General features: G+C 42.6%; 1 protein-coding gene across 2 annotated transcripts in view; it reads left to right on the top strand.

Annotated features, from left to right (window-relative positions):
* Positions 1-14,743, top strand: part of DHX38 (DEAH-box helicase 38) — a 757,289-nt gene that overhangs the window by 558,810 nt on the left and 183,736 nt on the right. For both annotated transcript variants that reach the window (XR_008400173.1, XM_053699448.1), the window contains exon 23: positions 10,443-10,568. Coding sequence is in view for 1 of the 2 variants with exons in the window: in XM_053699448.1 (XP_053555423.1) it covers positions 10,443-10,568 (126 nt within the window). In the remaining variant the exon portion in view is untranslated. The remainder of the gene's footprint in view (positions 1-10,442; positions 10,569-14,743) is intronic.

Below are 14,743 nucleotides of genomic sequence, written 5' to 3'. Positions count from 1 at the left end.
CTGACAGATCAGAGATGTTCCAAGCTGGTGTCGGCTTGTCAATCCATTCAGACCATCCAAAATACTTTGGTCTCTCAGTGCATGGAGGTAATTGGTCTAATGGTGTCCCCTATGGACATTATTCATTTAGCCCGCTTCCATCTACGACCTCTACAATTATGCATGTTGAGGCAATGGAACGGCGATCACAAACCTGTCTCAACAGATAGTTCTGGACAAGCTGACGAGAGACTCTATCTCTCTTGGTGGCTCTGTCAAGATCACCTGTCCCTAGTCATGTGCTTCTTAAGACCGTCCTGGGAGATTGTGTCTATGGATGCTAGCCTTTCAGGCTGGAGAGCAGTCTGGGGTCCCAGAAGGTCTCAGGGAATTTGGTCCCGAAAGTAATCTTTTCTTCCAATTAATATCTTGGAACTTCGGGCCATTTACAATGCTTTAAGGACATGGCCCTAACTTTGTTCCCTCAATCAAACAACATAACTTCAGTTGCTTATATCAATCATCAGGGAGGAACAAGGAGCTCCCTGGCGATGAAGGAAGTGTCTCAAATGCTGGAGTGGGCGGAATCCCACAATTGTTTTCCATCTCCCATCCACATCCTGGGAGTGGACAACTGGGAAGCGGTTTTCCTCAGCAAACAGTCTTTTCACCCTGGGGAGTGGTCTCTGCACCCCGAGGTGTTCTCCAAGATAACTCTCAGATGTGGAGTTCCGGAGATCGACCTTATGGCTTCTCGTCTCAATACCAAGCTACCCAGGAGGTACTGGTCAAGATCGAAGGACTCTCAGACAGAGTTGGTAGACTCCTATACAGTGAGGCAAAAAAGTATTTAGTCAGTCACCAATTGTGCAAGTTCTCCCACTTAAGAAGATGAGAGAGGCCTGTAATTTTCATCATAGGTATACCTCAACTATGAGAGACAAAATGTGGAAACAAATCCAGACAATCACATTGTCTGATTTGGAAAGAATGTATTTGCATATTATGGTGGAAAATAAGTATTTGGTCACCTACAAACAAGCAAGATTTCTGGCTCTCACAGACCTGTATCTTCTTCTTTAAGAGGCTCCTCTGTCCTCCACTCATTACCTGTATTAATGGCACCTGTTTGAACTTGTTATCGGTATAAAAGAAACCTGTCCACAACCTCAAACAGTCACACTCCAAACTCCACTATGGTGAAGACCAAAGAGCTGTCCAAGGACACCAGAAACAAAATTGTAGACCTGCACCAGGCTGGGAAGACTGAATCTGCAATAGGCAAGCAGCTTGGTGTGAAGAAATCAACTGTGGGAGCAATAATTAGAAAATGGATAACATACAAGACCCCTGATAATCTCCCTCGATCTGGGGCTCCACGCAAGATCTCACCCCGTGGGGTCAAAATGATCACAAGAACAGTGAGCAAACATCACAGAACCACACGGGGGACCTAGTGAATGACCTGCAGAGAGCTGGGACCAACGTAACAAAGGCTACCATCAGTAACACACTACGCCGCCAGGGACTCAGATCCTGCAGTGTCAGACGTGTCCCCCCGCTTAAGCCAGTACATGTCCGGGCCCGTCTGAAGTATGCTAGAGAGCATTTGGATGATCCAGAAGTGGATTGGGAGAATGTCATATGGTCAGATGAAACCAAAGTAGAACTGTTTGGTAGAAACACAACTCGTCGTGTTTGGAGGAGAGAGAATGCTGAGTTGCAACCAAAGAACACCATACCTACTGTGAAGCATGGGGGTGGCAACATCATGCTTTGGGGCTGTTTCTCTGCAAAGGGAACAGGATGACTGATCAGTGTACATGAAAGAATGAATGGGGCCATGTATCGTGAGATTTTGAGTGCAAACCTCCTTCCATCAGCAAGGGCATTGAAGATGAAACGTGGCTGGGTCTTTCAGCATGACAATGATCCCAAACACACAGCCCGGGCAACGAAGGAATGGCTTCGTAAGAAGCATTTCAAGGTCCTGGAGTGGCCTAGCCAGTCTCCAGTTCTCAACCGCATAGAAATCATTTGGAGAGAGTTGAAAGTCCGTGTTGCCCAGCGACAGCCCCAAAACATCACTGCTCTAAAGGAGATCTGCATGCAGGAATGGGCCAACATACAAGCAACAGTGTGTGACAACCTTGTGAAGACTTACAGAAATCTTTTGACCTCTGTCATTGCCAACAAAGGATATATAACAAAGTATTGAGATGAACTTTTGATATTGACCAAATACTTATTTTCCACCATAATTTGCAAATAAATTATTTCCAAATCAGACAATGTGATTGTCTAGATTTGTTTCCATATTTTGTCTCTCATAGTTGAGGTATACCTATGATGAAAATTACAGGCCTCTCTCATCTTCTTAAGTGGGAGAACTTGCACATTTGGTGGCTGACTAAATACTTTTTTGCCCCACTGTATCTAATTTCTCCATTTGCTCTCCTCCCTCGTGTCATTGCTCGCATTAAGCAGGAAAGAACCCCCCGGTAATTACGATAGCGCCATCTTGGCCTCGAAGGACATGGTTTGCAGATCTGGTGAGGATGTACTCCTCCCCTCCTTGGAGGTTGCCTGCTCGAGCGGACCTGCTAATGCAGGGCACATTCCTACATCAGAACGTAGATTCTCGGAGACTGACTGTGTGGAAATTGAATGTCTAGTCTTCTCTAAACAAGGTTTCTCTGAGAAAGTCATCGACACTCTGATCCAGGCTCGCAAACCTGTCACTCGCCGTACTTACCTTCTTTGGTGTGAGGAACAAGGTTTTCCTTGGCACAAAGTGAAGGTTGCTCCAATTTTGTCCTTTCTCCAGGATGGGTTGGAGAAGGGTCAGATTTCAGCACAAGAGATTAGCAAATCTTCCTGACGTGCAGTCCTTTGGTTAGGATCAAGCCTGTATTTAAACCTGTTGCTCCATCTTGGAGCCTCAATCTTCTTCTTCGTGTGTTGCAGCAAGCTCCGTTTGAGCCTATGCACTATGTTGATCTTAAACTCTTATCCTGGAAAGTTTTGTTTTTGTTGGCCATCGCCTCTGCTCGTAGAGTCTCAAAGATTTATGCTTTACAGTTTGACCCCTCTTATCTGGTATTCCATGCAGATAAGGCAGTTTTACGTACCAAGTTAGGATTCCTCCCTAAGGTGGTATCTGATCGAAACATCAATCAGGAGATTGTTGTTCCATCCTTTTGTCCTAATCTTCTTTAAAGTAACGTTTGCTCCACAATCTGGATGTTGTTCGTGCCTTAAAATTCTATCTTCAAGCTACTAAGGATTTCAGGCAATCTTCATCTTTGTTTGTTCTATATGCTGGTAGACGCAAGGGCCAGAAGGCTACTGCGACTTCATTATCTTTGTGGCTGAGGAGTATCATCCGTTTGGCTTATGAGTCCACGACCCCACCCGTAGTTTTTTGTTTGGGCATCTCCCTTTTTCTTTTCTTTTGGCACCTCTATACCCTAATGTTTCTCCTACTTTTCCTTGTTCCCTTAGCCGAATGACTGGGGGGATGAGGGAAGTAGGAAGGATATTTATAGCCTTTGGCTGGGGTGTCTTTGCCTCCTCCTGGTGGCCAGGTGTTGATATTCCCAACAGTAATGAATGAAGTAGTGGACTCTTCTTGCCAGGAAAGAGAGGATTTTTTTCTGGTAAGCATAAATTTTGTTATTTCTTGTCAATGGGCAAACAAACAAGCTAGTACTTAGTGGTAATCGTACAATCAAGAGCATATCAGAGTACTGACAGAGCATAGATTACTCCTACTGGGATATGAAGTTCCGAAATTGAGTAACAACATTAAATGACGTTAATGATGCTGTGTGTCTCTAAAATTTTAGAGCAAGTTGTCATAGTCAGAGACATCTCAGGAGGTAATTTTTTGTGACAATATACTCTTGTCGTACAAGCAGGGAGAGCCACAAAGCATAATATAAAAAGTTACGATTGAAGCATCAATAGAGTCTGTTCACAGAGCAGAGAACATGTCCTTATTGCTAGACCAGTAGGGTAGATACCTAACAAATCCTGCCTGAAGCCAGTCCTCTGCTGCAGGACCAAGTTGGTTCAGAGGATTTCAAAACCCTTTACACAACACCCATCCTCCATGGTGTCCACAGCAGAGCAACGGGGGCAAACCACGACATGTGCCAACTCCCCTAATCGCTTCAAGTCATATTAAGGAAGTTGGAACTGGTAGCTCTGTAGAAAGACATTGAAAGTATAACTAAAGGACTTCCTGCTATAGCAGGGGTGATGACCTGTTCCACTGTGATCTTCTGCCTCACTGGGGAGATCCACACTGATCCTCCTCCTGCGGGCAGCAAAACAGAAGCATTCTCCAGGCAATATTAAAGCGAATGTAAATTATATGCTTTCTAATGAACATTATTAATTCTCAATATACTTGCAATGTAAACCGCAATATTTATTTTGGAAAATAAGCATCTTGTGATATTATAATTTATTTTATAACTTATCTTCGTCTTGAACGCCAACTCCTCCCATCATTTGACTTCCGGTAATGCTTATAGAGCAGTCCCTCCTGCTCTCTTACGTAGGCTTGAAGCGCGCTCCCGAGGAGACAACAATTTGCGCATGCGTTTTGAAACAGCTGTTAATATGCGCAAAAAATGTATTAACCCCTAAACCGCCGCTCCCGGACCCCGCCGCCACCTAATAAAGTTATTAACCCCTAAACTGCCGCTCCCGGACCCCGCCGCCAGCTATATTAAATCTATAACCCCCTAATGTGAGCCCCTACCCCGCCGCCATCTACCTTACCTACCCAATAAAGTGAGCCCCTTACACCGCCGCCATCTACCTTACCTACCCCGCCGCCATCTACCTTACCTACCCCCTAAAGTGAGCCCCTACCCCGCCGCCATTTACCTTACCTACCCCCTAAAGTGAGCCCCTACCCCGCCGCCATCTACCTTACCTACCCCGCTGCCATCTACCTTACCTACCCCGCTGCCATCTACCTTACCTCCCCCGCCGCCATCTACCTTACCTCCCCCGCCGCCATCTTCCTTACCTCCCCCGCCGCCATCTACCTTACCTCCCCCGCCGCCATCTACCTTACCTCCCCCGCCGCCATCTACCTTACCTCCCCCGCCGCCATCTACCTTACCTCCCCCGCCGCCATCTACCTTACCTCCCCTGCCGCCATCTACCTTACCTCCCCTGCCGCCATCTACCTTACCTCCCCTGCCGCCATCTACCTTACCTACCCTGCCGCCATCTACCTTACCTACCCCGCCGCCATCTACCTTACCTACCTCGCCGCCACCTACCTTACCTACCCCGCCGCCACCTACCTTACCTCCCCCGCCGCCACCTACCTTACCTCCCCCGCCGCCACCTACCTTACCTCCCCCGCCGCCACCTACCTTACCTCCCCCGCCGCCACCTACCTTACCTCCCCCGCCGCCACCTACCTTACCTCCCCCGCCGCCACCTACCTTACCTCCCCCGCCGCCACCTACCTTACCTCCCCCGCCGCCACCTACCTTACCTCCCCCGCTGCCATCTACCTTACCTACCCCGCCGCCATCTACCTTACCTACCCCCTAAAGTGAGCCCCTACCCCGCCGCCATCTACCTTACCTACCCCCTAAAGTGAGCCCCTTACACCGCCACCATCTACCTTACCTACCCCCTAAAGTGAGCTCCTACCCCGCCGCCATTTAAAAAAAAAAAAAAAAATATTAACCCCTAATTTAATTCCCCTACACCGCCGCCACCTATATTAAACACATTAACCCCTAATCTAATCCCTCTACACCGCCGCCAGCTATATTAACCCTAATTATATTAGGGTTAATATAGTTAATATAGTTATTATATTATATATATTAACCCTAATTATATTAGGGTTAATATAGTTATTATATTATATATATTAACTATATTAACCCTAATTATATTAGGGTTAATATAGTTATTATATTATATATATTAACTATATTAACCCTAATTATATTAGGGTTAATATAGTTAATATTGTGATTATATTATATATATATTAAGTATAATAACCCTATCGAACTCTAACATCCCTAACTAAATTCTTATTAAAATAAATCTAATTAATATTAATTAAAATATTCCTATTTAAATCTAAATACTTACCTATAAACTAAACCCTAAGATAGCTACAATGTAATTAATAATTACATTGTAGCGATTTTTTGGGTTTATATTTATTTTACAGGCAACTTTGTATTTATTTTAACTAGGTACAATAGCTATTAAATAGTTATTTACTATTTAATAGCTACCTAGTTAAAATAATTACCAATTTACCTGTAAAATAAATCCTAACCTAAGTTACAAATACACCTACACTATCAATAAATTAAATAAACTACAAATATCTAAACTAAAATACAATTAAATAAACTAATCGAAATTACAAAAAAAAAACACTAAATTACAAAAAAAAAAAGATTACAAGTTTTTTAAGCTAATTACACCTATTCTAAGCCCCCTAATAAAATAATAAAGCCCCCCAAAATAAAAAAATTTCCCTGCCCTATTCTAAATTAAAAAAGTTCAAAGCTCTTTTACCTTACCAGCCCTTAAAAGGGCCTTTTGCGGGGCATGCCCCAAAAAAACTGCTCTTTTGCCTGTAAAGAAAAACGCAATACCACCCCCCAACATTACAACTCACCACCCACATACCCCTATTCTAAACCCACCCAAACCCCCCTTAAATAAACCTAACACTACCTCCCTGAAGATCTCCCTACCTTGTATTCACCCAGCCGGGCAGACCTCTTCATCCGATCCGGGCGATGTCTTCAATCGAGCGGCAGAGAAGTCTTCTTCCACCGGCGATGTCTTCAATCAAGCGGCAAAGAAGTCTTCTTCCATCCGGGCGATGTCTTCAATCAAGCGGCAGAGAGTCTTCTTCCATCCGGTGATGTCTTCAAGCAAAGCGGCATCTTCAATCTTCTATCTTCACTCCTCAGCCGCGGAGCATCCATCCGGCACCAAGACTGAACGAGGAATGAGGTACCTTTAAATGACGTCATCCAAGATGGCGTCCGTCAAATTCCGATTGGCTGATAGAACCAGCCAATCAGATTCAAGTTCAATCCAATCAGCCAATCAGATTTTTTCTACCTTAATTCCTATTGGCTGATAGAATCCTATCAGCCAATCGGAATTCGACGGACGCCATCTTGGATAACGTCATTTAAAGGTACCTCATTCCTCGTTCAGTCTTCGTGCCGGATGGAGGCTCCGCGGCGGAGGAGCGAAGAAAGAAGATTGAAGATGCCACTTTGCTTGATGACATCGCTGGATGGAAGAAGACTTCTCTGCTGCTTGCTTGAAGACATCGCCGGATGGAAGAAGACTTCTCTGCAGCTTGATTGAAGACATCTCCCGGATCGGATGAAGAGTTCTGCCCGGCTGGGTGAAGACAAGGTAGGGAGATCTTCAGGGGGGTAGTGTTTAGGTTTGTTTAAGGGGGGTTTGGGTGGGTTTAGAATAGGGGTATGTGGGTGGTGGGTTGTAATGTTGGGGGGTGGTATTGTGTTTTTCTTTACAGGCAAAAGAGCAGTTTTTTTGGGGGCATGCCCCGCAAAAGGTCCTTTTAAGGGCTGGTAAGGTAAAAGAGCTTTGAACTTTTTTAATTTAGAATAGGGCAGGGAAATTTTTTTATTTTGGGGGGCTTTATTTTATTAGGGGGCTAAGAATAAGTGTAATTAGCTTAAAAAACTTGTAATCTTTTTTTTTTTTTGTAATTTAGTGTTTTGGTTTTTTTGTAATTTTGATTACTTTATTTAATTGTATTTTAGTTTAGATATTTGTAGTTTATTTAATTTATTGATAGTGTAGGTGTATTTGTAACTTAGGTTAGGATTTATTTTACAGGTAAATTGGTAATTATTTTAACTAGGTAGCTATTAAATAGTTATTAACTATTTAATAGCTATTGTACCTAGTTAAAATAAATAACAAGTTACCTGTAAAATAAATATAAACCCTAAAATAGCTACAATGTAATTATTAATTACATTGTAGCTATTTTAGGGTTTATTTTATAGGTAAGTATTTAGATGTAAATAGGAATATTTTAATTAATAATATTAATATTAATTAGATTTATTTTAATAAGAATTTAGTTAGGGATGTTAGAGATAGATGGGGTTATTATACTTAATATATATATATTATATAATAACGATATTAACTATATTAACCCTAATATAATTAGGGTTAATATAGTTAATATAGCTGGCGGCGGTGTAGGGGGATTAGATTAGGGGATAATGTGTTTAATATAGGTGGCGGCGGTGTAGGGGGATTAAATTAGGGGTTAATATTTTTAAAATAGATGGCGGCGGGGTAGGAGCTCACTTTAGGGGGTAGGTAAGGTAGATGGTGGCGGTGTAAGGGGCTCACTTTAGGGGGTAGGTAAGGTAGATGGCGGCGGGGTAGGTAAGGTAGATGGCGGCGGTGTAAGGGGCTCACTTTAGTGGGTAGGTAAGGTAGATGGCGGCGGGGGAGGTAAGGTAGATGGCTGCGGGGTAGGCGCTCACTTTAGTGGCTAGGTAAGGTAGATGGCGGCGGGGTAGGTAAGGTAGATGGCGGCGGGGTAGGTAAGGTAGATGGCGGCGGGGTAGGTAAGGTAGATTGCGGCGGTGTAAGGGGCTCACTTTAGGGGGTAGGTAAGGTAGATGGCGGCGGGGTAGGTAAGGTAGATGGCGGCGGGGGAGGTAAGGTAGATGGCGGTGTAAGGGGCTCACTTTAGGGGGTAGGTAAGGTAGATGGTGGCGGGGGAGGTAAGGTAGATGGCGGCGGGGGAGGTAAGGTAGATGGCGGCGGGGGAGGTAAGGTAGATGGCGGTGTAAGGGGCTCACTTTAGGGGGTAGGTAAGGTAGATGGCGGCGGGGGAGGTAAGGTAGATGGCGGCGGGGTAGGTAAGGTAGATGGCGGCGGGGGAGGTAAGGTAGATGGCGGCGGGGTAGGGGGCTCACTTTAGGGGGTAGGTAATGTAGATGGCGGCGGGGGAGGTAATGTAGATGGCGGCGGGGGAGGTAAGGTAGATGGCAGCGGGGGAGGTAAGGTAGATGGCGGCGGGGTAGGGGCTCACTTTAGGGGGTAGGTAAGGTAGATGGCGGCGGGGTAGGGGCTCACAATAGCGGGTAGTTTAATGTAGCTGGCGGCGGTGTAAGGGGCTCACATTAGGGGGTAGATAATGTAGATGGCGGCGGGGTAGGAGCTCACATTAGGGGGTACGTAATATAGCTGGCGACAGTGTAGGGGGATCACATTAGGGGGTTATACTTTTATTGTAGGTGGCGGCGGGGTCCAGGAGCGGCGGTTTAGCGGTTAAACACTTTATTAGGGATTGCGGCGGGGGATTGCGGTTGACAGGTAGATAGACATTGCGCATGCATTAGGTGTTAGGAATTGTTTGCGCATGCGCTACACGTGAACGAGCATGGATTGTCAATGACGATTTGTTAGGGAACGCATGCACAGTTTGATCGCGTTACATGTGCAAAAAGGGGCTGGACGCCACGGGGTATGAGCTATAATTCGTTAAAGGCAATGTCAATCAAAATAGATACAGGGACAAGGTGGTCGGGCGGAGGAAGAAAGTAAGCAAAGTAGGGTTATAAATCCTTCGATTATGGTTTTAGTCTTAAATTATAAAATAATGATGACTTAAACTAACGTTTATTTTTGGTAATTAACAAGATGAGGAGGAGGGGTGAACGTGACTTGACATTCACTGTAAGCGGGAGATTCCTCTCGTATATTTTGCCCTTCAACAGCCAACTCCACCCCCTCAGAGCTGGTATGTACAGTGTCCTGCCCCTGTTCATTTCTAACATACGATTTCGGGCCATCTTCTTCCCTTCTTTAATAAGGTACATCAAATAATCTTTAAATAGGTGGGCAACTGCTGCTACTAATAAAGCTGCTTCACTGGGCTCCATCAGTGGTTGTCCTATATGCTCTCTAAAATTATGTTGTCCACAACTCACTTTTCAATTGCATGCATGTCAGATCACAATGTTTTAAATATGTCCATCTACAGTTTTAGACAAAACCCAGCCCACCTTAGCTGTTCTACCTAGAAAGATTGAGGGTGTAGGTGTAGGCTAAGAGCAAGTTCTTTCTGCCACTGAAGGCCTCACCTTTCCAGTATTTTTTAGTTGAGAGTAGAGTCAACTAACTTTGATCAAATTATTCATCAAGGTCAGTAGATCCCAGTAGCATAGACATTATCGGTGGATGGTGCCTCTGATTATTGATAACCAGTGGATTTATCAATCCTCATAGCCTCAAAGCAAAGTACCATCTTCGTTGCAACCCAGAAGCGTCCATCATTGTGGTTTGAAATTTCTGCATATAATAAAGTGAACATTTTTATGGAGTGCATGGTCATTTAGAGTACAAACTCTATTTAATCTATCCTTTCTTATTTGCAGGGCATTGGAGAGTATGTGAATGTACGCACTGGGATGCCGTGTCACCTTCACCCAACTAGCTCCCTTTTTGGTATGGGATATACACCTGATTATATTGTGTATCATGAGCTAGTGATGACCACCAAGGTAAGAAAGAAAGAATGGTAAAAATGGGTAGCACACTTTAAAAAAAAAATGCTTAAGGCTAAATATATGAGGGCCTACATAATCTGTATATCTGCACTCTAGTTATCCAGCCGGTCCAGAGACCTGAGCTGCACTTATTTTATTCAATTTTTTTAATAAATTAATGCAGTAAAGAAAGTAAGGCACACAGTATAACTGATAGTCTCTGCAAGACAGTAAAGCACAATATCTTTGCCAAAAATAAGCCAAATGACACAGAAGCCCAAAAATAATAGTTTTAATAGATGCAATATATATTAAAGCTCTGATGCAGAATGCTGCCTTCACACATTCACCGTCCAAAAAGAACCAACTTCCGAACTACAAAGATGTCCACATAGCTCACCAAAAGCATGGCTCTTAACCTCTTGTGGGAAGCCCGTTCTCCCCCTCCTATTTCCCACTAATATCCCTATGAAAATAGTGCATTTGAGGTGAGGCAAGCTGTGCTAATTTATCTGGTATAAGCTAGTGCCGGTTGTGCTGTTCTAAAAGCAACAGAGTCCAATTTTTGTACAAAGTTCCAAAAGTGCCCCAAGTATGTGTAATATTCACAAACAATATAGATGTCTATTCTAATAGCTATTGGACAGGTGAAGGTAAAAAAATACTCGCCTGTTTCAACCTTAGGCTCAGGTCCAAGTATCTAAAGGATCAGCTCATTGTAGACCATGGGTTTAGCAGATAAATCCCTATTTCACTAAAAAAGGATATAATGAAGCTGCTCCACTATATCCAGTTAGAGGAGGGCGCACAGTTTAAAATTTTAACACAATTATGTACAAAAATGCAAATATGCAATATTAAATACAATGCTAGTAAAAAATACAGTCCTCTATGGGAACCAATCCCACTGTCAGTGGGGGCTACTCTCTTGCGTTTCCAACAATCGTTTCTGTGTATCTAGAAGTAAAAGAGCATCACACACAGGAATAATATAATAAGGTGATATCAACTCGATGGAAAGCACAATATAGATGTGCTTAACAGGCAGGCCGGGACATCAGAGCCGCTCGGCTAGCTCCACTCCTCAGATATGCTGGTAACTTCTCAGGTGGTCTCTGCTCAAACTGTCATACGTCACAGCTCACTTCGGTTCCCTCATAGATGCATCTGGTACACAACCAACGACCGCTTCTGCTGGTTTGGATCTCTGCAGGCACTTGTAAACCGTGTGCGTATGTGGATATATCCTATGTCAGTTTGTAATACAAACTGAAAGATAGCGATATTTAAAATAATTTTTATTCACAGTTACAAACAGCAACACATTCCTCAGGGTTCAACACAGTTTCATCAGGCTGTATTCAAATAAGAAAAAATTAAAAAAAGGCTTCCTTAAAGTGAAAGTAAAGTTACACTGACAGTTCGAAACCATTGCAAAGTATATTAAAAATAAACTATAGTTTCATTCATCATTTTTTATATAACAGTTGTTGACATTAGTAATTTACTTGTTTATTTTGCCGGCGATTAACCTCGTTCCTCCAGCCGCATAAAAAAATGTTTTCGTGTAGTCGTGACGTTATTATCCGTATCTAACGGATTGGGTCCCCCACTGGCGTCTACATCTGAATTGAAGAAACCCACTTCCTATATTGCGCATGCGTTCGAGATTAAACTCTATGCCACTCGATTTGCCCATTCACATCTCCCGCATGCGCACTTTGATCCTTAGTACATTATTGATCGTCATCGGACTAAAAGGTTTATTTTATGAGATCCCGTAATCCAGGTGAGTTTGTAGATTTCTTATTCTATATCTATATATACCAACGAGCACAAAAAAATATTATACTGTAAGAAGTAAAAATGTATGTTTCCCAAATAATTTGATATCGATCGAAATTTACAAACTTTTAAATAAGATGTATACCTGAAAGATTAGCGCAACTTTGATTGTTATTTTCTATATTTGTATATATAATTCATTTAATTTCTTAATATATATAGATCTATATATATATATATATACACATTTTAATTACTTATATAATTTATATTCTAACTATAAATAATAATCATAACGAAATGAACATTCATTTTCTAAAACCATAATATTTATTTCATATTAGAACTTATTAATAGTACTGATGAACTGTTCATACTCTTGCAAAGATATAAAAATTGATTGCTTTCTCTCTTTAAACTTAGAATTGCATTTGCACTGTTTTCTTTTGTATTTTACCATAATGTATATTTCTTCTGTTATGTGTGATCAGTCCACGGGTCATCATTACTTCTGGGATATAACTCCTCCCCAACAGGAAATGCAAGAGGATTCACCCAGCAGAGCTGCATATAGCTCCTCCCCTCTACGTCAGTCCCAGTCATTCTCTTGCACCCAACGACTAGATAGGATGTGTGAGAGGACTATGGTGATTATACTTAGTTTTTATGACTTCAATCAAAAGTTTGTTATTTTACAATAGCACCGGAGCGTGTTATTACTTCTCTGGCAGAGTTTGAGGAAGAATCTGCCAGAGTTTTTTACTATGATTTTAACCGGAGTAGTTAAGATCATATTGCTGTTCTCGGCCATCTGAGGGAGGTAAAGGCTTCAGATCAGGGGACAGCGGGCAGATGAATCTGCATTGAGGTATGTAGCAGTTTTTATTTTCTGAATGGAATTGATGAGAAAATCCTGCCATACCGTTAAAATGACATGTATGTATACACTTCAGTATTCTGGGGATGGTATTTCACCGGAACTACTCTGCTAAAGGTCACTAATACTTTTAATAACTATTTATCATGCTAAACGTTTTTGCTGGAATGTAGAATCGTTTACATTGCTGAGGTACTGTGTGAATAGATATTTGGGCATTATTTTCCACTTGGCAGTTTTTTGCTTGTAATTGTGACAGTTTCGTTTCTCTTCACTGCTGTGTGAGAGAGGGAGGGGCCGTTTTTGGCGCTCTTTACTACGCATCAAAAAATTCCAGTCAGTCACTTTTATTTTTCCTGCATGATCCGGTTCATCTCTGACAGATCTCAGGGGTCTTCAAACTTCTTTGAAGGGAGGTAACTTCTCTCAGCAGAGCTGTGAGAATTCTTATAGTGACTGTGCATAAAAACGTTGCTTTGTACTTTTTATGTCAAATTTAATTATTGTTATTTTACTAATGGGAACAAACCTTTGCTAAGAGTTGTGTTGTTTTAAAGTTTGATGCTATAACTGTTTTTCAGTTCATTATTTCAACTGTTATTTAATCGTTTAGTACCTCTTTGAGGCACAGTATTTTTTTGCTAAAAAAGATTATAACCAAGTTGTAAGTTTTTTGCTAGTGTGTTAAACATGTCTGACTCAGAGGAAGATATCTGTGTCATTTGTTCCAATGCCAAGGTGGAGCCCAATAGAAATTTATGTACTAACTGTATTGATGCTACTTTAAATAAAAGTCAATCTGTACAATGTGAACAAATTTCACCAAACAGCGAGGGGAGAGTTATGCCGACTAACTCGCCTCACGCGGCAGTACCTGCATCTCCCGCCCGGGAGGTGCGTGATATTATGGCGCCTAGTACATCTGGGCGGCCATTACAGATAACATTACAAGATATGGCTACTGTTATGACTGAAGTTTTGTCTAAATTACCAGAACTAAGAGGCAAGCGTGATCACTCTGGGGTGAGAACAGAGTGCGCTGACAATGCAAGGGCCATGTCTGATACTGCGTCACAGCTCGCAGAGCATGAGGACGGAGAGCTTCATTCTGTGGGTGACGGTTCTGATCCAAACAAATTGGACTCAGATATTTCAAATTTTAAATTTAAATTGGAGAACCTCCGTGTATTACTAGGGGAGGTCTTAGCAGCTCTTAACGATTGTAACACCGTTGCAATACCAGAGAAACTGTGTAGGTTGGATAAATACTTTGCGGTACCGGCGAGTACTGACGTTTTTCCTATACCTAAGAGACTAACTGAAATTGTTACTAAGGAGTGGGATAGACCCGGTGTGCCGTTCTCACCCCCTCCAATATTTAGAAAGATGTTCCCAATAGACGCCACCACTAGGGACTTATGGCAGACGGTCCCCAAGGTGGAGGGAGCAGTTTCTACTTTAGCTAAGCGTACCACTATCCCGGTGGAGGATAGCTGTGCTTTTTCAGATCCAATGGATAAAAAGTTAG

Source organism: Bombina bombina, chromosome 1 (genome assembly GCF_027579735.1).
Source record: "Bombina bombina isolate aBomBom1 chromosome 1, aBomBom1.pri, whole genome shotgun sequence".
Taxonomy (NCBI): Eukaryota; Metazoa; Chordata; class Amphibia; order Anura; family Bombinatoridae; genus Bombina; species Bombina bombina.
The sequence above is the reverse complement of the archived record's forward strand: the minus strand, read 5'-3'. Positions and strand labels throughout refer to the sequence as shown.